Source organism: Penicillium arizonense, assembly GCF_001773325.1.
Source record: "Penicillium arizonense strain CBS 141311 chromosome Unknown PENARI_contig016, whole genome shotgun sequence".
Taxonomy (NCBI): Eukaryota; Fungi; Ascomycota; class Eurotiomycetes; order Eurotiales; family Aspergillaceae; genus Penicillium; species Penicillium arizonense.
Window position 1 is genome coordinate 122456 of NW_019173293.1, and position 22138 is coordinate 144593.

Below are 22138 nucleotides of genomic sequence, written 5' to 3' on the forward strand. Positions count from 1 at the left end.
ATAAGATAGTGCAAGTCTAAATGCTTGTTTTCATGTAGATCTATAGAAGCTGCATAAACAAACCTGGCAGGGCCCTGGAGATGACGCGTGCCTGGGGATGACGCGTGAAGCGTCATCCCACGTGATGTGATGTCATCTACGTCATCGATCATGACTTTGTATACAACTTCATGGAGAATGCCCTGGAACCGTGTGGCGCACAGGGATCTGATAACTATATAAGGGGCTGTGCTTCCATCTCCCATATCTGATCTTCACTTCAAACATCTCTCTACTCTCAACTCTACATCTACAATCTACAATCTACCATCTACAATCTACCATCAACATCCATCATGTCTGACGGCAACTCTTCCACCGGCCAATCCTACCTTGACCAGGCCACCGGCCTCGCCCAGCGTGCCGCTGGTGCCATCACCGGCGACTCCTCCACCCAGGTAAGCAACCACTTCACAACCCAACCCATCACAACAACTAACCCACCCTAGAACAGGGGCGAAACCAAGCAAGAAGTCGGCAAAGCCAAAGAAGACGCCTCGCACACAACCGCCAAGGTTGGCTCCGTCGCGGCCGACCCCAACACCGGCGCTGTAGCCCAAGACAACCCCAAGCGCTCCGACGGCTCCTGGGACCAAACCCTCGGCTCTGCCAAAGAATCCGTCGGCAACCTGATCGGTAACGAGAACTTGCGCAAGGCCGGCGAACAGCAGAATGCCGCGGGCAAGGAACAGGAAGCCAAGGGTCAGCTCAAAGACTGGGGTGAGGGAATCCAGAACCGTGCCCAGGGTGCGCTTGGTGCCGTCGGTGCTGCTGTTACTGGTGACCGTACTGAGGAGGAGAAGTACCGTGACCAACATGATGAGGGCAAGGTCCGTCAGCGTGGTGCTGAGGCTGATATGAATAAGAAGGCTTAAGTGTAACTTGAACATTTTGGTTTGTGTTTTCGGTTCTTGCCTCTATGGCGGTTTTTATTATGACTTTTACGATGGCTTAGCTGTGATATCCAAATTGATTGCCATTTCTACTTGATATTTTGATCAAACATGTAGCTTTTGATTAGATAGAAGAGTAGATATATCGAACTTGAAGCAAGCATAGCCGATGTAGGGACTTGTATGTTGGATTGTTCACAAAATCTGATATTTGTGTAAACATGTCTGAAAAATCATTCTGATGTGTAAAGTCCTAAGAGGAATGATTCTTCTGGCCTGAGAATGTCGAAATCCTTTTTTTCGTGCCAAAATGTTTATAAAATCCGATTTTTCAGACACCGAACTCTTTGAAAAGGCCCCTTTTCAAATCGTAACCTACGAGAAAATAAAACCAGAATGAACATATCTACGAAATAAGTTTCCAATATCAAAAACAACCGCGGGATAAGGGTTTCAAGTGACAAAATGTCCAAATCGGTTTAGTAGACCCCAAACACCACAGAATCTAAAACAATATCCCCAGTCAAACCCCTTCAGGAGAATAGGACTTCCCACATGCCACCATTTCCTCCCGTCCTTAGGTAAATTCCCCTTGAAGAGATCAATCTTCCACCCAGTGATGTTCGGTTCTTCCTCGGTGCTTTGGCTATCTAGGTAGGAATGACCAATTAAATGCCATTTGCCGGAGATACTACGACGTTCTACAATATAGACCAGTGGATGAGGGGGTTGGAGGCAAAAAATGTCCAGACGACCCCAATGTCAAGATGTCCTGTAGTCAATATAATCGCCTCAGATCTGCAGCCGATCTTGAATCTATCACATACATCGGTGCGTTCCGAGCAAGGAATAAAATATCCGAGGTGAACGTGGACTAGCTTCCCCGCTGGCATCTGATCACCATCCCGAGGTTGATCAGTGAGACTACACTAACAGCCTTGGAAGGTCTAGAAGTCTAGAGTCATTATGTCACCTTGGGCATGGCTTGCATGGAGGGGCCGAGTGCTAAGCATTTGATATACTCTGACTTCCCCTAACATTTTACTACTATACTACTCCAGTATACACATCACCATGAAGTTCACGGCAGTCCTCTTTTTCCTAGCCGCATGCAGCGCTGAGCACCATCACCGCCGAGATGGTACAGACTATGGCATCAACCTAGCCTCAATCTCAAGCGCACTGTACATACCCACTCTCGCACCAACAATCGAATCTAACACCATCTAGAGAACATATGACGGCAAATCAAACCGCCAGCGCCAACTTCGCCAACATCTCCTCGCCGCCCAAATCCCTCATCCCAGAGATCCTATCGGTAGTGCCCGTCTCGGTGATCTGGGAATTGGTCAACCCAGCCCAGCGCAGTTCACTAGCCAGCCAATTCAAGGCAGGGAGCACACCAGCCTGGTATAGCAACCTGCCCACCGACGTGAAGAGTTACATGTCCGTGGTGAGATCGCAGATCTCCGGCGGCGCATTGACAGCCACTACGGGTTTAGCGTATGCGACAGCGTCCGCCACTGCGACCGGCGCCACTGAGTCAGGGTCGACTGGATCTGGAACTGGAAGTGCAAGTGGAATGGCATCGACTTCCACTGGTGGCGCTGCACAGGCCACGGGGCTCACCGTATCAGTGATGGGGGCCATGGGCGTGCTTGGGCTGGCACTAGCTCTATGATCTATTTGTTTTTGTTGCTTTTTTTTGTTGCTTTTTGTTCCAATCCCTGTTGATGCGGTGTATCACAGTGGAGAAGAGCTGAGGATCCACATGATTTGCATTTAGTAGACGACTGTGATGAGAAATGTGACCAGAATTGAGTATGCGAAACCAGAAACCAGAAAAGGTGTACTCCAAAATACAGTGGTGTCACTGTATGTGCTCAAGATTGAAATGCCTTGGCGAAACGAACCCTGGACGAAATGAGGCGCAAATGCAGGTCCCTCACATGCTCTGAACTCGCAGTTAATTAAAATTAATATGGGAATCTGCATGACGAGGTGGTATCTCTCTCTACATGCCGGATCTCTGCATGGACCTGTACCTTGGGAGCTTACCTTCGCCGATCGCTACCTAAGAGAACAAGTTCTCCGGACAATTCACGAATCAGACACCGAACAACTCAAAGTAGCCAAGTGAATCCCACCAAATCCCCCCAAAAAAGGAGATCAACAGTCGATCAGCCAAAGAATTTGAGGTCCGGGGTGAAACCATGCGGGGAACTCTCGTATGGGCATTGGCCTCGCTTCGCCTTTCCATTCACTGCACGGTACAGGTGAACTAACTAATTCACATGGTTTAATTGACCTTGCCTCGGCCATCGCACATCACCCGAGACCGTGTCAATGCGGCTTCAACGGCCTCGGGGGTTTTTATCGATTTGGCACTAAGAGCGAGCTAACAACGCTAAGTGCCTTGGTCTAGATCGCGCAATCTTGTTTATAAGATAAGAGGGAATAGGGTATAGCCATACAATCTTGGATTCTCTCTTCTTCATCTATCACAATGCGTTTCTTCCGTCTTCTCCCCCTGGCTTTGGCGCCCCTGGCTCTGGCAGCCCCCGAGCCCCGGCCCAACCCCGTCGCTGCACCAGCACCAGCAACCACCGGTCTGCTAGAGGAACTACCCGACATTCTCAGCGGAGTGCAGGGTCTTCTGACCGCCGATAATCTCAAAAAGCTGGATACAATTCTCGATGGGGCGGCCAAGTTACTCGCCTCCGACAATATCAATGTCCTGCAGGATATCTTGACCAATGCCCACAGCTTGCTCACCAAGAGCTTTGTGGATAACACCACTACCCTGATTGGGGATGCCACGCCGGTATGTACTTCGTATGAAAATCTGATTGCATATAAGTTACTAACACACGCTAGTTGGTGGAGGATGTCTCCAAGCTGCTGGGTGGTGTGTTAGGGTCTCTGTAGGGCAACGAAGGAATGAATCACGAAGTTTAAACTTATTTTTGCATTCAATTGAATATTTCATCTTCAAATATCTTCAATAAAAGTTCGTAATTAATAAAAAAAACAAGCATATATCATAACGATCGGGTATATACAGAACAGAATAACCATCACACCACATTCAACTTCTCCCGCAAGCGATCCTGGTAGAATTTCAAAGGATACGCCCTCCACTTATTCGGCATCGCCGGGTAAACCGCAACAGAGAATCCCATCCACGTGCGATAAATCGCCCGAGTAGCCACCGTCGACCGAAGCCCATACGCATCCCGCAGCTTCGGAGGCAGCATCTCAATGGTCGACACCCGCAAGAAAGGCTTCATACTCTGCACCCAGCGCGGCATCTCAGTACTCTCCCGCAGATCCTTGGCAAACTGCGCCGCATCAGACGAAACCGTCAACTCAGACACCTGGCGATCCCAATACGACCAAAAGGCCTCACGAGTCTCAGGCCAGGTACCAGCCGGCACCCCCAGACAGTTCATCAGCAGCGTAAACTCGCTATACGCGCGCTGGGCACTAGGATAATCGACCCGGCCATAGACACGCTGATAGAAATCCGTCGCAGTAGCATACAACGTAGCAGCCATCCACAACTGCAAAGCCGGCTGCTGTGTAAACCGGTTCGAGCGCCCACCACCGAGAAGAGGCGGGTTGCCATTATGCAACATCTCAATCAGAGTCTTGCGCTCAGCACGCGTGCCAAAGACCAGACAGGAGATGTAACTGATATGCGCCTGCAGGGCATCGATCAGTTCTGTCGCGAGCTCCTTGTGTCCGCCTGAGGTCTCCGCACGGATGCCAGGGAGCGCAGCTTGGAGAAGGAGGGCTGCCCCTGAGCCAGCGAAGAGGATGCCCTCCTGGAGCATCTTGGGTAGGACTTCTAGTTGCTCCAGGGCGTGCAGACGACCGGAGTCGTTGGTGATATGATTGGCGGTGGCGTCGGAGCCGCCATTGGAGATAACTTCATTGTTGAATTCGTTCTTCTCAGGCTTTTCGTCCATGTGGGACACGGGGGATGAAGTTGAAGACATGGTGGAAGTTTGACATGTAACTTACTCCAGGGGCAGTCGGAGAGATGACAATTGTCTTTTTAATAAATGGGACCCCGCAAACTCTGACCCCAGACCCGAGAGAGACCTCAACAAAGACCAAAGAGAAGGCCAAACCGGTGTCGATCGTACTCGGCCCATGTGAATAGTGTCGTCTGTCGGTGGAGAAGCCGCGGTTCGCAGGAGATCGCCATCTCCTGAATGTCGATCGCAACCCTTTTCTGGCGTCATTCGGCCAGAGAAGGGAATCCTCCTCCGACACTAGCCCTTTTCTTTCTTTTTTCTCTCTTTTTCTCTCTTTTATTTGCCCTTTTTTGCCTCGTTTTTCCTGAATGGAGACCGACCCGCTATGGGGTTCTGGAGAGAATGGAGTCGGAAGGTCGGAGCGTTTGATGGCGCAGGCTTGTTTCTCCGCTACTTATACCATGTCTGCCCCTAAGTTGAAGGTCAGTTGAACATCATGTCTGACAGGCCGGCCTACCTCAGCTCTGATGATGCCAAATACTCCCTGGGTATTCATCGGGGTCCATTGTTCTCCAAGAATGTCGACGAAGGCTCCAAACTCGCCCAGGTCGAGTCGGCCGGGGGCCTCTCATTAGCGACGAGAGAGCTGAACAGGAAAGAGAAGTTTGCGCGCCATTGGAAGCGATTCTGGTGTCTGCATCTCTTTGTGACCATTATCTTCCTAGCGATTTTCCTACCAGTCTTGTGAGTCCATGGACCTGAGCACATGCAGTACATGGACTAACCGAATTAGCTTCCTCGTGGCCATTCCCGCCATTTCGCAGATGGTAGTCGACAAGTCCGACCTGGTTCTCGTCAATGCAGCAGTACTGAACCCGCGACCAGATCGCATTCAGCTAACGCTGCAGTCTGCGCTGAACCTGAAGATCGCGCTGCCTGTGCGCATCGACCCAATCACCTTAGATCTGTTCGTGCGCGACGCTGGCCCGGAGAATAAATGGGCAACTGCCAGCCTGGATGGGATGGTGGTAAAGGGGAATACCACGCTGGGTGTCAGTGATGTGTCGACGCCATTGACCAATTTGACCACCTGGGTGGAATATGTGCACAATGTTGTGTTCAAGGAGACGACGCCGTTGTCGATCAGGGGCACGACTAATTCGTATCTGGGCGTGCTCAAGTCTCCTGTGACCATGGACAAGGATGTTGTATCTCCAGGTATGTCAACACCATCCACGCCCTGAAACGAAGCTAATGATCTCCAGTTCTCGACCAATTCAAGGGCTTCAGTATCTCCGACAGCGGTCTCATCCCAGCCCGTGACGATGGCACCAACCTAATTGGCAACGCCACCCTCCCCAACAAATCAGTCCTTACCCTGGACATCGGCACAATTGTACTAGACATCCACAGCGGCGACCTACTAATCGGCAACGCCACGCTGAAAGACGTAACCCTCTACCCGGGCAACAACACCTTCCCCCTAACAGGCGTGCTAGACCTGAGCCTAATAATCCAAAACCTAGGCAAGGTCCTCGCCTCCCAAGCCTCGGCCCTGAAATCAGGCAATCTCGCCCTGGACACGATAACCAGAAGCGTCACGTGGAACGGTACACTGGTACCATACTACACAGACGTGATGAAGCAGTTGACCCTAACGGCCAACGTGGCACTCGCCGACCTGCTCAAGAATACAATCCACAATTTCCTAAACGGAAACTCGAATATCACGAGCCTGATCGGCTCGCTAGGCAGCGGCAGCGGAGGCAGCGGCCTCCTGTCGAACCTGACAGACAGTAAAAGTGCCAGCGATACAGCCAGCGCTGCACTCGCCGAATCCTCATCGCTATCATCAAAGCTGAAGAGGAGTGATGCCGTGCGGGATGTATTCAAAAATGAACATCCCATCAAGCGGGATGCGATTATTGACTCGCTTGCTGGTCTTTATATGAAACACCAGAAATGAGTCATTATCCCCCTGATTTCTGGTTTATGTTTCTCTTTTCCCTTTTCTCTGTTGGTTCTGTTAATAAAGGACTCGTTTCCGTGTACACGATTACGAGTCCGCTGATGCCTAGACGATACTTGATTCCCAGGCTGTGGCCATTGTGAATATTCGATTGATTTGATCGATTTGGTTCTGTTTGGAGTTTGGTGGATATCTCTACTATATTTACACAGTTTACGCTGTCGTGCCCTGTCTTGCGTGATTCGACTTGTTTCAGGTCTTTCATCTATATCTCTAGAGATAAAGATAGAACGTCCTTTTGCCCCTGTCTCATGTCTGCTTATGTGTCGCTGTATGATGTACAGTACATACTTGGGCTACGGTCTAGACCGGTCCGCTGCATATAATACATCAATTACATCCATTCTAGCGTGCTGGTATGTTTGACAAACTCTGGTCTGCTTGGCAAAAGTACATGTACACGGACTTCGCCCGGGTGATTCCACGGGTGTATGCATGTCTAACACCCGAATGGTCCGCTTGGCAACCAGTTAAAAGTCAGAGTTAAGATTATAGAAAGAGACGGCCCAAGAGGCTCTATATCCTACAGTATGTTGGATGCCCAAGGCGTCCTGTTCTTACGTGTATACGAAACTCATGCACCTCGTACTCGTACTGTGCTAATTTAGATTTTAACTTTTTTTATTTCTCTATTAATATTGGATGGTTATTGTATAATCCTGACAGGTCCGAGCTGTCTGTAGGTTCTATGTAGGATATTGGTGCATGGATCCTCAACGCAGCCAGTAGCCACGTCGGATAGCAAGGAAAAAAGGCTGCGCCTCTTGTATAACATCCTTGACATAATGATTTGGTGGCCGGGGCCTCACGCGGAAGATGTCTCGTGCATCGGCCTCTTCGCCAGGGTAAAGGGTTTGAACGGTAGGGATATAGAGTTTAGGATCGAAACTGATAAGAATGAGGGCTTGGTGGTCTGGAGGTAGTCCAGGACAGGGGACAGAATAGATAAGGGAACGCTCATCTGAAATGCCTTTCACGGAGGAAGTGCGTGCGTCTGGACAGAGAAGATGGTGTAGTGCAGGAGGGGCGTTGTCTGGAGGCCACAGATGCACACCACGACACTCGAAGCGTTCTTCAGAGGCTTCAATAGGATGACCATCTTGGTCCATCTGTGTCGGCTGGAATAGTTTATTGCGAGGGCCTTCGATCCCTTCTTCATCAATGGGGGATTTGCGCTTCCGTGATACTGTACGGAGGCGGATTCGGTCTCGAGACCGCACACTGTCGCCAATTGGAGCTGGATCGTTGACGAGATCAATAAAGGTTGATGCACCAAGGTGGTAGTTGCGGTGCTTTGTCCGAACGGCAATGAATTCCTGGCGCTTCTTCTCGTCGGCGTCGCTCTCATACTCAGCGTGATAATCGCGACGTAACCGTTTGGCGGGTCGTTCATCGTAGGGGTGATTATCGTCGAGGTCGTCGTCCATGGAAACCCAGGACGGGGTTTCGACTCTACCCTCTGAAAGAGGCGCCAAAGCCTCTTCAGGCGTGGGTAGTCTTTGTGTATAGTAGGTGCGGTGGTTTTCACTCCCTCCATGTCGCCATTCCCGACGACATTCCAAAATCACCGGTCGTCCGGTCGTTTCATCCGTGCGGATAGAAAGGTCAGTCCACATCTCGTTGATAGGACCTTCCTGGTGCTCACGGCGCCAGAAGCGACCGTTCCATTTGCGGCCAGCTTCGCGAGGGGCATGACAAAACCAGTGATAGAAGGAAGAATGTACCTCGGTGTCGTCTGAAGCAACTTGCGTTGACACCGCGTAGAGGTGTTCCTGATACATCTCAAAACACAATGTTTGTCCCAGGTCACCGTCGACAACTCGATCGAGTGGAAACTCAATATAGAGATGAGTGAGGAAATCCAAACCTGTCACCGACCATACCCCGTCCGAGCCTTCGGCCACTGTAAAAGTGCCAAACCAGATGTAAGATCGGGTATGGCGCACAAAGAGAGGAGCCCCGGCCGGGATGGTCTGCGACAACAGCACGCGTCTGGCCAATCTTTGTTTGGCCCGGCTTTCTGTATTAACCGCCCACAGCGTATCCTCGGTCGCAGTCACGCCAGTCTCCCGAAAAACGAGAATATCATCACTATAAGCGACCAGCGTGATCCGGCTACCGGGACATGAGTTGGCAGGGCTGACACCGAACCGTTCATGGATGTAAGGGAGGTAAATCACGCGTTCGGCAAGCTTGTCCCCATGCACGTCTAACAGACGAATCTCCTCTTGCCAGCGATAACAAAGAATGCCTTGATTGTAAAGAAAGTCGGCCCCATAGCCTAGCACAGCGACAGAGTAGGGATTTGCCGTGGCGACAGCCTCGTGGATATCAAAGCGATGACCGACAGCCTTGCGGTACCCAGACTGGGCCGCCACGGCTGCCCGACCTTCTTTGCTGTAGAGTAACCCATTCTATCATATGGATGTAAGCTTGAGGTCGAGATTTAATGGATGTGCAGCCTACCTCGACGGTCTTGCGGGCGATCTGCTCACTTTGCGTTAGTGCGCGCAGGGCGCGGTTGGAGCGGCTGAGATTGATAAAGTCACGGTCGTCCAGCGACGTGGCGATTTGATAGAAGACATCGAAAGGGAGAGTATCCAGACTCTGAGGCTTCATGGTAAACAAAAACAAAAGAGGAAGGGAAGAATTAAAGGCACATGATTACAAGGAATGGAAGGAAGGGGGCGTTTATGAAGGAGGTGAGGGTGAGGCTCAAAGGTCAGAAACCGAGAAACCCCGCTGGGAAAGAGCCTCAAGATCACGATGAGAGATAAGTTAGGGGGCTAGTTTTGCCCTTGAGGCTCTTGGGGGCTGAGCCCCGAAACATGCGGCTCGGCCTAATATGACTGAGATCGGATTACGCGGGGATATACGATCTCTTTCAAGACTGTTTCAGGGTCTGATCGCCTGCATGATCTGCAGAGTCACGCAATAGTCCTATACTACTCAGTATGACTAGCTCCAGGGCTAAATGTGACTGGTTGAGTCATCAGTAGAAAATACATGTAGAAGAGCCTCAAGTGGCAACGGAGATTCTCCGTTCCGAACCCCGAGCTATTCTTAGGTCAGGTGACGCGTAGTGCCCAGATGGTCACCTGACAGAGAGAAAGTAGCTGCCTGTTGGTACTTCAGGTACGTCCCGTACGTCCGTACATCAGGTACAGTTATACAGCCACAGTAATAGGTACAGTTCTAAGGTACATTTTCTACTCTGATCTACATTGTGTTTACCGCTATAGATCCGTAGAATGTTAAACTGCCCGACCATTGACGTAACTTGGGCATGTATCCTGCAGCCCTACAGGTGGATCCTTTCCAATTAGAATACTGTACTTCGTACTTTATCCTACAATATTGGAGTTGGACAAAGAATTGGTTCGGTGCCGAGTGCCCAGAGACTTACAGTAGCCGGGCGTTGCCCTGAAGTTGTCAAGACCCACCCAGAACGAGTCCTTTTAAACTGTTCTTGCTTTCTACTTCTTCCTCCACATCAATCATCAAACATCAAACAATGTACCATCCACCTCCTGGTCCTTATGGACCTCCTCCTCCTGGACCTCCTCCTCCTGGATGGGGATATCAACAACCCGGGTGGCAACCCCCGCCTCAGCCCTACCCTCAGCCCTACCAACCCCATTATGGCTACCACCCCAGTCAGAGCCATTACCGATCCCAGAGTCAGTCGCAGTATCCAGGTGCTTATGCACCATCGGCTCATCCACCCTATCCTCAATATCCTTCACAATCTCCCCTCCCCTACGGGCAGTCGCAGTCACCGTCGCATCTCCATGCGCCTCAAAATGGTAAGGAGAACCCCGCCAAGCACACAGCGTCGCTCAACAAGTAAACAGGCCGGCCTCGGGCGAACTCGGCCAGCTTGCCGCCTCCACCACCACAGACGGCTCAGCATTTCGGTCACGGCGCACCGTCAAACTACAGTTTCCGGTATTCAGCCTGTACCGGTCGGCGCAAGGCTCTATTAATCGGAATTAACTACGCCGGGCAGCCGAATGCCCTCAAAGGATGCATCAACGATGTCACCAACATGTCTAACTTCCTCGCACAGCGATTTGGGTACAAGCGTGAGGACATGGTGATTCTCACGGACGATCAGCGCAACCAACTGAGCATTCCGACCAAGGCCAACATCCTCCGGGCCATGCAGTGGCTCGTCAAGGACGCCCAGCCCAACGACTCACTCTTTGTGCATTTCTCCGGTCACGGCGGTCGCACGCCCGATCTGGATGGCGACGAAGATGACGGATTTGACGATGTCATCTACCCGCTGGATTACCGCGTGGCCGGTCACATTGTGGACGATGACATGCATGCGATCATGGTGCGTCCGCTGCGGCCCGGAGTGCGATTGACAGCAATCTTCGACTCGTGCCACTCGGGCACAGCATTGGACCTGCCGTACGTCTACTCGACGCAAGGTATTCTCAAAGAGCCCAACCTAGCCAAGGAAGCGGCCCAAGACCTATTCAGCGCCTTCACCTCGTATGGCCAGGGTGATTTCTCCAGCATGGCCTCTACCGCCATCGGCTTCTTCAAGAAAGCGGCCAATGGCGGCTCCGCGCGCGAGCGCACAATCATGACCAAGACATCGCCCGCCGACGTAGTGATGTTCTCAGGGTCCAAGGACACACAGACCTCGTAAGTGGCGTCGCAGACTAAAAATTAATGTTTTAAGAATATGAAGCTAACCCCCGTAGTGCTGACACGTTCCAAGATGGTCAAGCGCGGGGTGCTTTAAGTTGGGCGTTTATCAAATCCCTGCAACAGTGGCCGCACCAGAGTTACCTGCAATTGCTCAACACCATCCGGAATGAACTCGAGGGCAAATACTCGCAGAAGCCGCAGCTGAGCTGCAGTCATCCCCTTGGTAGGTATTCCGTGTGACCCCAGACCCGACCCCAGACCCCAGCTGACGATCGCAGACACCAATCTTCGCTTTGTGATGTAATGAAGTACAACCAGGTACATGAATGAATGCAGCAAATGAATCACGAGCCAGTGCGGAGTACTCCGTAATGTCAGAAGTACAGTACAGTAGTTCGCAAAATGCACCTAACAAAGGGAAAAAAGGAATTCTCCACGACTCATCCACCATTGGCGCTCATGTGTGGCTGTGGCCCGAGGTGGATCCCGCAAAGTTAATGAACTCGTATTGCCATGCTATATGTACAGTACATGAATATGAATATGAGTAGTAACAGAGTAACGTGTACTGCATGCTAGCCAGGTAGCTTATAGAAGATCGAAGAGACATGGCGTGGCTGCCTCAAATGTCTCTCCGATCTATAAAAAGTACACAGAAACATACAGTAGCGCCCCTGAGCGGGAATCGGACCAATCAAATCTCCACTGCGAACAGTTCCCGAGTGGAAACCGTGGATTCACCCGACTTGCCCCTTGGTAAGTTGTGAACAAACCATGGGACAATTAAAGAAAACATAACCTTGGAAAGAAGAAGAACACATAAGAAGGCACGTAAGCGAGAATTTATAGATCGTGGCTTCGTTCGGCCGCGTCATTGGATGATGTTGCAGATCCTGTATGATCTGATAGGAACTCCGCTGTCTCCGCGAGTCCACATGGGAGTATGAGAAGGTAAACGTGCCACTATTAACTGCTCAACTGCTCAACTGTTGATAAAGAGTACAGAGTAAACATTAAACATAATACAGTAAACAGTGTGAAGACTCGAATTAAATTACAGTCATCTAAGTGTTACACGGGACGGAGTAGTTGGACTAAAATATTCGATGTCTCTGATCCACTTTTGGTCTTTTTCGGAATTCATGAGATGCGCTTTTTTCTCCCTCTTTTTTCTCTTTCTAGTCGTTCACAGTCTCACTCCTACAATGTTCTCCTCTACAAACAGCTCTTACTCCTCTAGCATCTCCTCCGGGCCTCACTCCCCATATCAACACCCTCAACCCACTTCATCACTCTCGGTGAACTCGCAGCGCCGCCGGAACCCCATGCCTGCCAAGTACCCCCGGTTTTATGCATCCCCGTTGGACGAGGGCACCGACTCAACCCCTCTACAAGTCTATGGCTATGAACAACGCGAACCATCAATCTACGGCAAGCCACCCAAGCTCCTCCACCGGGTATCGCACGTTCTAGGCGATATCCGCGAGGACTTCACGCTGCAGTTGGACCCCCTTAAGCGCCGCTCGACCGTCTTCTTCGAGACACCAATCTCCCCAGCAAGTCCAGAAGTCCCCATGACCTCCGACGGTCCGCGGTCGCGACCCATGTCTATCATCTCCTACGACGCCATCGCAGCTCCATCCAGACGACTGAGCCAGCGACTGACACGCCGCTTGTCGGTCTTTTCTTCACGGGGCAAGCCTACTGGTCACAATGGAGCTAGCATCTCCTCGCCTAACCTGATCGGTTCCTCGAATCAATATGGCAACCGAAGCCAAATTTCCTTTATTTAAGAGCAAACTAAACTCGATGATGAACTAAAAGCTAAAAGCTCATGTTGCCGATCCCCCAGGACGGAGAACCGGGGGATCGACCATACATACCATGCGCAACCACACGGGAGAATGGTGTTTCGGATATAATATTTCATGTTTCTGGGCGATTTCATTCTCATTTTGCATTTGCATCTTTTACAGCGGACAGCGATGATTTACATTATACACTCCTTACTCGCTGATTGTTGTATCTATTTCTGCGCATACCTCGGTGTTTTGGGAGATGCTTTGAACTTACAGTAATGTTTTGTTTCTGTTCTTTTATTTATTTATATGTTCAATACCGACATATCAGAATGACATATCACTATACTCTTAGCATAGAGAATCTCTAACCGAACGCTAATTGCGCCACCATGCAGTAAACATCGAACTCCCAAGCCAAGCATTACCGGTGGACCAACGTGCGTCAGCCCGCAAACGCCTCCATGTATAAATAAAAATCTTCGATCGCGACCGTCCATTTGTACTTCTACATGAAATACAACCTCGTGGATGCCTCGCAATCAGATTACATGTACATATTACCGCCACGTATGTACGCTAACACTTCTATGGAAACCTAACCTCTAGCGCGATGCAAGGTGCTCGGAAGGTCCTCGGACATCCACTTTGTCATCCCACACGGCTCTTCCTCGGATCTTCAATGGGCTGATCGTAGTGGGGTTTGTCTGAGATGTCTTAGATGGGCTTACTGTATTGTCTCCATTGCATCTCTATCCCGTAGGTATTTTTCGGTTCTGCCTACGAGTGGATGGGAATTGTTTGGTTGGAAACATGGACGAAACATTATTTGTCGGGTTTAGCCCGAACACTTGTGAGGGGCCGCTTTTGGTCATTCGGTTAAGTTAGTAGTTGCAGGAGAACAATGCATGTCCCCGTGAGCTTCCGAGATACACAATTTCGAGTCGGGGCCGAGATCACGTGTATCATAACGTGGAACTTGTGACTATTACAGCCCTAACTGGGGATGTTATGCATATGGAAGCCTTTGTTGAGCCAAGATTGGAATGGCTTTCTGTTTTACATCTGTATTCCAGGAGCAGTCTCTAGGCTGAGAGAATGTCTTCGAGTTGTTTGAAATGGGATATTGACCCACTACCTTCTTACGAAATAAGGTCTCATTATTGCAACATATGCGTAGCTGCTACAATATCTAAACCAAACACAAGAATCACACCACAAAATACCAAGAAGACAACAGGGATAACTGCCAAGTTCGATAATACTAGAAGAGGATACTAACCAAAACGATTCTAGTGGAGACCATCTACCAAGTACCGGCAGAAGATTCGTCATGGTCCTTCTACTCGCCATTACCCCTTCCGATTCCACGAGCAAGCACGCCATGCAATCGATCCTTCCCATAAGCTTCCGCGACATGGCTTGGGCTTGTGCTCTGGTCTCAGCCTTTCATGTCCAGTTATCAGAGGGAGAGTACAGATAATTATCCTCTCCCATGATGCAAGTGATAGGATCCTCTCCCTGGATGAAAAGGGTTGGATTGTGAGGCTGTGCTGTCTTTCCCGGATTCCCCGCCTTAGCTGGTGAAGGACTTTGCGTCCTAAGCTGAGCTATTAGGCGGCTGAAGTGACTTATCACGCGCGGTTTGGTTAGAGCCCGACATGATATTGCCGAGGCTGCTGCACGGGTCTAAAATAAGTGTGAGGGTGGAACGTAACTCTATAGAACTAAGAGGACATACCTTAAAGGGGTAATAATCAAGTAAATATAACGGATAAATTAGTTGAGGTGACTGTTAAGCGACTAGGAAAATGGTGGGACGGCTGAGTATTTATACGTCAAATAATCATGACTACCTCAGGTGTATCGGAACAGCGCATATTCGTCGTTCGATATCGTGGCAAGGGCTAACCAGAATACCCGATACGTAAAGCGTGAAGCAATCATAGATTTAGAAAGTGACGGCCCTATCACTGCCCACCCAAAGAACATGGCAGATGATCATGAGGTTTCAGGCATAACCACCACATAGAGGCCCGAACAGCTATATTTAGCTAGACTACACATTTCTCACATGCCTGTAGGGCCAGAACATAGTTTTTCCCGGGCGTAATAATTGGAAAATCCCTCTACGTGTTCATCGCCCGTATAAAACTTTCGTGTATGTCAGCGAGGATGGCTGATGGCTGGATAGTTGGATGAGAGCGTGTCGTATATGACTTGGCGCGACGGTAATCCGTTTCTCGCGACCAAGTACCGTCATGTCTCCTGAAGTGAAGACCGTGAATGAGGTTGCTGTGGTGCGATTCCTCGCGAAGAGTACTATAGTCCCCATCCCTTTCGTTCTTCACTCGAGCACAAATTAAGAGATGTCCTCTTGAACTGAGCCCATAATTATGTTGGACCATGTCGCATACCGAAGAGATATGCACGACGCTCTCGGTATACAAGGCATTCCGGAAGAGGTATTCAGCCCTCTAGACCCAATCATCACGAAGGTAGATTCGAGAAGCTATATGCCAGCTGGTTGGTGCCTTGCTTCAATTTCCCTGGTCCTCTTTCCCTCATATAGGCTCTCTGAGTCAACTCGATGATTCCACCTGGGAAATAACACGCAGGCCTTGATCAAGAAGCCAGATAGTCTTGTTCAACATGCAGGCATGCCACAGTCAAAACTTTCGCAGACTACATACACCACAACTTCTTCAAATCTTGGAGCCGTCGCAGACCTTAAGGTAGACCAAAGGAACGATGTTGGTGATTCTGCGGATGACTGTCGGAGAAAGTACATGGCGCGGTAACTGTTCAAGAAGCGACTTAAAGCCTCCTCACTCGATAACGGCCTTTCAAACTATGGTGTGACGATCTCAACCGGCCAACATCCTGATAGATGAAAAGGAGCAAAGAGTGGGCGTAATAGATCGGGACACATATGCTGCTACAGTCAAATTCTCCTATGCACCGTCATGGTCGCTACTTATAAAGAGGCGCAAGGACTGGAACGAGGGGATTGAAGCCCGGTTAGAAACCTCCAGCAAAGGACTGGAGACCTTTCACACGGCGATGAAGGGGCGCGAAGGCTTCGTAATTGTCGAAGGTTGGTTGACAGAGGACCCAGCGTCTCTCTGATCATATGCTTCAGAGCTGGGGAAATGGAGATTTCTGGCTCATGTACGCTGCGAAGGACAGTTTTCCCTTTGATGAGATCTACTGACCGATGATTGATGGGTGTTTCTTTGAGAGGTTGGTTGGAAGTACCGAGGAAGCGCGGAAAGAGAGGGTTGGTTTACTAGATGGAGAAGAGAAGGATGAGATGGAACGGTTGGAGGTGAAGAAGATGGAGATGGAGACGAGGATTTTGCAGTGGGATCCTGATAAGTATACTCTAGCTTATCACCAGAGATAAAGAGTGCAAAAGAGGAGGAAGAGTAGAGGAACAGACCCGTTGTTATAACAAGTTTATCTGAAACTGGATTCATTTGTTGAAAAGATGCACTATATTTCTCTGTGGCCTATTTCTCTTTAGTATATTCGAGATGCTCCGCTTCCTCGGCCGGCAAAACTCTCTTCTTGACGGCGGTCTTCACGAATTGCTCCTCTTCCCGCTCGATATACTTTTGGGGGCCTTTTCGGGAAATTGCGTCGGGGTCTTGGGTCACTCCCACAGCAAAAGTCCTCCAAGATGCGGGAGACTGCATACTTATACATCAGTCCTAAACCGAACACACTTACACATATGCAAGGGGCCTTTATAACTAAGATTGGAAATATGGCCGGGAACATGCAAGTCCTCGGCTAAATCCAATCGCGGTTATACTCCGAAAGTCCGGGGATGCGGGGAAATGATCAGCAAGCGCCTAGAAATCGTACAAGACAATAGAGGCAACCTTTTTGCTTGGATTAGATCAGTGTGGGGGCATATATCAAGCCGAATGAGGGGATTCGAATTCAGAGGTACAGGGTATGGCGTATGATTGAATTTTTCTTGGTGGCGGTTCTGGATTTCATTTTGGCTTCAAGGCCTGGATTGGTGGGCTGGTGTTGATCTGGGGTAGGCTTGCGTCACTTGTCGGGGGGAGTGGGGGTTCAAAGTTATTCAGACTTGCTTTTGGCTACTGTTACCCGGATGGAGTAGACGTTGACGTTGAGAGAGATTGGTATGGTGCCGATCTTGTACTCTACGCTGCTTGTCTTCGTGTCCTTTGTCTACCAAGGATATAGTCGCCCGATGACTATGTATATCAATATTTCATTTTAAGATTTCTCCCAATATCTATGGTGCATATAGAAATACCGGTGGCCCAGTTCTTTTGGAAACTGTCCGTTAAACTGGAGATGGCCTATATCGGTTTGTCAATTAGGCCCACGGAGGCGTACCTTTCCTTACACATGTATTTGTTCTTGTGGTGCGTTATCTTATACGAAACAACTTGAGATTCGGTTCGGTTTGGTTAAACTCCACGTGGTAGGAGGGAGGGGAATAAGTATGGAAAACACACTTTTATTAAACTATGCTTCAAGTTCAGACCAATCAGACATAAATGCACCAAATAGATACCTGGGAGCCTATCTCCCCGGTTAAAAAGAGATAAGACAAAGCCGAGGCTCATGCACATGTTCCACGGGCGAATCACAAGCCACGCAGTAAATCGATCGAAGCAAACTACATTCCTGAAGACCTGCATATACAAGAAACTTGAGTATTAAAATGCTTCTAAGAGTAAGATGATATTGCATGTCTCGTAAGTAGTTGTCGGTATTAGGGCTGTAAGCCGTAAGTGATGAGAAATATAAACCATGGAATCCTGATTGATATCAACGCCAGGTTGGTCCAGAGGCCTCCGAATGATATGGACCCTGGAGAGGCAGCAACCCAATGAAAGGTGTGCCCGCAGAAAAAGAAAGAAAATCAAAGCCCACCACATGATACGCCGAATCCAAATCCTATGTTTCTAGTCCACAGAGCCAGTCTATAGACATGAAGAATGCTGCGATGCGCAGATCTCCTTGCGGGTCCCGCCCTTGTAGCCGCGGTACCCAGTTCATAGAGTCACGCTCTCGAGGTCGCGCATGACAATACCCATCTGGGCCCGTTTGGCCGCCTCTGCCACAAGATTAAAATCCTGCAAGAAGGGCGCTGTGGCCGTAGGACCCCCGAGACCATTTATCTGGTGGGGGTAGTTCTCGGCCGGAGCAGGCGCTGCATTCAAAGGTAAAAGGCCTTGAGAGTTGCCCGCTGCGGGGGCGATAGGCAAGGCAGCCGAGTTGGAGGCGTTGCTTAGTGTCTGTGACAAGGGTTGCATCGAAGCGGAGGTTTGCGGGGCACATGCAGAGGGTTGTAGCGAGGGCGAAGAAAACACCTGCTTTGTCGCATTCGTGGCAGCCTCCAGGGTAGATTGGGCCTGTGCGGCCATAGTGGACTGGTCGGTGGAAGGAGCGAGGGTTGATGCAGAGGGAGTGAAGGAGGCGGAGGAGCCGACAAGAGGCGCTTGGGGGTTGTAGGCTGGGCGTAGGGTTGAGTCCATGACGTCTAACGGAAAAGATCCACACCGGGATCGGGTAAAGTAGGTCGCAGAGGGGTGGTTGAGATTGAGAGGGAGAGTCGATAAAATGAAGTCGCTATGGATGAGATGCTCGGGCGACCGGATCTAGGACGGATTCTGTAGGCGACAGACGGTGGCAAGTAAGGAAGTTGAAGCCGCTTCGAGTGCAGAAATGCAAAGCCAAGGCAGTTTAGCTCCGAAACAAAGTGACGGAGTGATGGTCTAGGATAAAAATATTGGTAAGAGGCACCGAGCAACAAGTGAGAAGAAAAGAAGAAGAGAAGTCTCAGGGGTGCAGATGGCAAACCTCATCGGCATATCATCTCCACAATACGGTATGGTAACCTCGATGCGTCACGTGATAGTTTGCAGATTTCGGATTTCCGATTTCAGTTGCATTGAAGTGTAGATTCGAATTACTACTGCTGACAGAGTGAATATTGAGTAAACATTGAGTGAGACCGAGATCGAGATCGAGTCATACTTTTGACCTACATGTACAGCCGAGTGATCCGATCCTTTACAAGTGATTTACCATACTCCCCCACCTGGAGATCAGTCCACATTGGTGGCCTGAGGCAACCGCCCGCTGATAATCGATAAGATCTTATTTTTTGCGATTTCTCTCTCTTCACCTCACCATGGCCGACTACGAATCAGGGAATCTCTTCGAGGATCCTGAAGGGTACTACCCTGAAGATGAGCCTCCAACATTCGCAGAGCACTGCATGCTCTCAGGGCAGACCGTGCGCGTGCGTCTGGTTGGCAGCCATCCCCTCTATGTACGATATCAACAATAGGATCGAGAATTCCCGACTAACCCTGAACAGGGAAATCTGCTCTGGAATGCCGGCCGAACGAGCTCTCATTACATTGAAGAGCACACCGAGGAATTGATCCGCAACAAGGATGTCCTCGAGATCGGTGCTGCGGCGGGCGTCCCCAGCATCGTGAGCGCCATCCAAGGTGCCCGCACCGTGGTCATGACCGACTACCCCGATCCCGATCTTGTGGGGAACATGCAATACAATGCCGAACTATCGACAAGCTCAATTCCTCCCCGATCAGACGGAAAGCCTCGTCTCCATGTCGAAGGCTACAAGTGGGGTAGTGATGTGAGCAAACTGCGGGCATACCTTCCACCCGCGGCCGATGGCACTCCTTCGATGTTCGACGTCCTTATTATGGCGGACGTGGTCTATAGTCACCGCGAGCACCCGAACTTGATCAAGACCATGCAGCAGACTATGAAGAAAGACCCCAAGTCTGTGGCCCTGGTCATTTTCACGCCTTATCAGCCTTGGCTGTTGCCCAAGACCGAGCAGTTCTTCCCGCTGGCGGAGGCGAGCGGCTTCACGGTCACAAAGATCTTTGAAAAGGTGATGGATGATGTTTTGTTTGAAGACGATCCTGGTGTAAGTCATATCTCTCAACCCGGTGATATCCACACTAACCCTTCATAGGATGAGAGACTTCGCCGGACTGTGTTTGGATATGAGATCCGATGGGCTCAGGATCAATTGGAGGAGGATTCCAAGGCTTGAATGCCGATTTTATACCCAACTTGGAACGATGACATGAAATCATGACAAAAGTTCAATAGATTTTAGATTAAATAGAAACTCGAAGTTGTAGATCTTCACTTTTGTGCTTAATCCACCCCTAGCCATACTTTTAGAGTAATCCATTACTATATATATCGCTTGAATCAATTGACGCAAATGTTGAATCTCCGAACTGCGGGTCACATGGCCAACCCCGCATGAAGAAAAAAAAAAGTCCGCCAGAACACAACACTCAACCAACGATGCCGGTAAGTCGAAGTCCCCGATAAAGGTGCAATTAAACTGATATCATCTAGCTTGTCATTCTAACGGGTTACCCGTGCTCCGGCCTCACTTACCGTGCCAACCAGCTCGCATCGCTGCTCGAGAAACACCAAGATGAATTATTCGCGGCCTCCGAAGCAGGCACGCCAGTGTCATTGAAGTCTCGATACAAGGTCCACGTTGTCGCTTCTCATGATTCCTCACACCCGCGCATTGTATACGATCATGCCCGCACAGAGAAGGAAGCGCGTGGTGTAGCTTATGCAAGAGCCAAGCGCGTGCTCAAGCGGGACAGCATTGTGATCCTCGACGGAATGAACTACATCAAGGGATGGAGGTACCAGCTGTGGTGTGAAGCAAAAGCTGCGCAAACAACCTGCTGTGTGGTATGATCTCAGAATCTGTATAATGTGTTGCGGCAATGGCTGACAGTTTTGGCAGGTTCATGTCGGAACACCCGTCGACCGATGCGTCGCAATCAACGACGCCCGACTGCGCCGACAATCTACAGAGAACCGAGATCAAAGCGCACCAGACGCGAAAACTCCCGAAACCAGCGAGACACCAGCACCAGCAACCGAATCAGAATCCTCCGCAGACAACGAAGAGCCATACCCAGCCGAACTACTCAACAACCTCATCTTCCGCTACGAAGAACCCAGCACCCACAGCCGCTGGGACAAGCCCCTCTTCACAGTCCCCTGGGATGACCCACAACCCCCAGTGGCAGACATCTTCCAAGCCCTCACAGGCGTGGTCCTCCCGTCCACGGAAACCGAAACCACAGCCCCAATCCCAAGCCTAACGGACTCCCTGGCAAACACCACCATCTCCGACACAGCCAGTATAGCAACCGGCACACGAACCATCGGCGGCAGCCGTGGCGGCCTCTCAACCCGGCCCAAGATCGTCCCCCACCAAGCAACCGTGCAAGCAGTAGCCACAGACTCGAACGCGATGTACGCAATGGAAAAGAAGACATCAGCCGTCGTATCGGCAATCCGCACATTCACCCAAGCAACTCCATCCGCCGAAGTCGCTCTAGCGCAGAGTGCGCAGGCTGACGGAATCCCAATTGAGGTTCCGGGGTCAACGGTACCAGTCTTCATTCCAGCGCATGTTGCTATGTCCGGTACGACGGATGAACTCGCAGGCGCGGGTGGTATTTTGGCTTTGCCGAAGCTGCAGAGATTGCGGAGGCAATGGATTAGTTTGAACAGAGCTTATATTGGTCGTGGACATGGTGCTGGTGGGCCTGGGGCTTTGACGGCTGATCAGGTTGGGGATGCATTTGTGCGGTTCCTTAATGCTGAGTTTGGGGGTGGGGAGACTGCGGACGATGAGAATTAGATGTTGAT

The 22138-nt window shown here is 50.2% G+C and overlaps 11 protein-coding genes across 11 annotated transcripts; 8 read left to right on the forward strand and 3 right to left on the reverse strand.

Moving 5' to 3' along the window:
- Positions 1 to 335: 335 nt before the first annotated feature.
- Positions 336 to 914, forward strand: PENARI_c016G00728 (uncharacterized protein; the record flags this gene model as incomplete). Its single annotated transcript, XM_022633948.1, has 2 exons — positions 336 to 437; positions 489 to 914. 2 exons carry the CDS (start codon positions 336 to 338, stop codon positions 912 to 914), a joined length of 528 nt encoding a protein of 175 aa, XP_022486093.1.
- Positions 915 to 2006: 1092 nt separating this feature from the next.
- On the forward strand, positions 2007 to 2613 carry PENARI_c016G12334 (uncharacterized protein; the record flags this gene model as incomplete). The annotated part of the gene is made up of 2 exons (XM_022634210.1): positions 2007 to 2116; positions 2163 to 2613. 2 exons carry the CDS (start codon positions 2007 to 2009, stop codon positions 2611 to 2613), a joined length of 561 nt encoding a protein of 186 aa, XP_022486051.1.
- An 825-nt stretch (positions 2614 to 3438) lies between these two features.
- Positions 3439 to 3860, forward strand: PENARI_c016G02060 (uncharacterized protein; the record flags this gene model as incomplete). Its single annotated transcript, XM_022633978.1, has 2 exons — positions 3439 to 3756; positions 3810 to 3860. 2 exons carry the CDS (start codon positions 3439 to 3441, stop codon positions 3858 to 3860), a joined length of 369 nt encoding a protein of 122 aa, XP_022485969.1.
- A 149-nt stretch (positions 3861 to 4009) lies between these two features.
- Positions 4010 to 4933, reverse strand: PENARI_c016G09760 (oxygenase MpaB family protein; the record flags this gene model as incomplete). The annotated part of the gene is made up of 1 exon (XM_022634144.1): positions 4010 to 4933. The coding sequence occupies one exon, from the start codon at positions 4931 to 4933 to the stop codon at positions 4010 to 4012; it is 924 nt and encodes a 307-aa protein (XP_022486088.1).
- Positions 4934 to 5411: 478 nt separating this feature from the next.
- PENARI_c016G07468 (DUF3712 domain-containing protein) lies at positions 5412 to 6881 on the forward strand (the record flags this gene model as incomplete). Its single annotated transcript, XM_022634104.1, has 3 exons — positions 5412 to 5659; positions 5709 to 6133; positions 6181 to 6881. The coding sequence occupies 3 exons, from the start codon at positions 5412 to 5414 to the stop codon at positions 6879 to 6881; spliced, it is 1374 nt and encodes a 457-aa protein (XP_022486053.1).
- Positions 6882 to 7657: 776 nt separating this feature from the next.
- On the reverse strand, positions 7658 to 9563 carry fbx15 (F-box domain protein; the record flags this gene model as incomplete). The annotated part of the gene is made up of 2 exons (XM_022634069.1): positions 7658 to 9358; positions 9411 to 9563. 2 exons carry the CDS (start codon positions 9561 to 9563, stop codon positions 7658 to 7660), a joined length of 1854 nt encoding a protein of 617 aa, XP_022486019.1.
- A 920-nt stretch (positions 9564 to 10483) lies between these two features.
- Positions 10484 to 11913, forward strand: PENARI_c016G10649 (caspase family protein; the record flags this gene model as incomplete). The annotated part of the gene is made up of 4 exons (XM_022634167.1): positions 10484 to 10750; positions 10846 to 11603; positions 11663 to 11832; positions 11888 to 11913. 4 exons carry the CDS (start codon positions 10484 to 10486, stop codon positions 11911 to 11913), a joined length of 1221 nt encoding a protein of 406 aa, XP_022486184.1.
- Positions 11914 to 12814: 901 nt separating this feature from the next.
- On the forward strand, positions 12815 to 13402 carry PENARI_c016G03399 (uncharacterized protein; the record flags this gene model as incomplete). The annotated part of the gene is made up of 1 exon (XM_022634003.1): positions 12815 to 13402. One exon carries the CDS (start codon positions 12815 to 12817, stop codon positions 13400 to 13402), a length of 588 nt encoding a protein of 195 aa, XP_022485961.1.
- A 5048-nt stretch (positions 13403 to 18450) lies between these two features.
- PENARI_c016G11738 (uncharacterized protein) lies at positions 18451 to 18933 on the reverse strand (the record flags this gene model as incomplete). The annotated part of the gene is made up of 1 exon (XM_022634197.1): positions 18451 to 18933. One exon carries the CDS (start codon positions 18931 to 18933, stop codon positions 18451 to 18453), a length of 483 nt encoding a protein of 160 aa, XP_022485945.1.
- Positions 18934 to 19592: 659 nt separating this feature from the next.
- Positions 19593 to 20495, forward strand: efm7 (putative nicotinamide N-methyltransferase Nnt1; the record flags this gene model as incomplete). The annotated part of the gene is made up of 3 exons (XM_022634203.1): positions 19593 to 19733; positions 19782 to 20366; positions 20415 to 20495. 3 exons carry the CDS (start codon positions 19593 to 19595, stop codon positions 20493 to 20495), a joined length of 807 nt encoding a protein of 268 aa, XP_022486087.1.
- Positions 20496 to 20758: 263 nt separating this feature from the next.
- PENARI_c016G04593 (putative RNA polymerase II Elongator complex associated protein Kti12) lies at positions 20759 to 22130 on the forward strand (the record flags this gene model as incomplete). Its single annotated transcript, XM_022634037.1, has 3 exons — positions 20759 to 20764; positions 20813 to 21166; positions 21222 to 22130. The coding sequence occupies 3 exons, from the start codon at positions 20759 to 20761 to the stop codon at positions 22128 to 22130; spliced, it is 1269 nt and encodes a 422-aa protein (XP_022486027.1).
- Between the last annotated feature and the right edge of the window lie 8 nt (positions 22131 to 22138).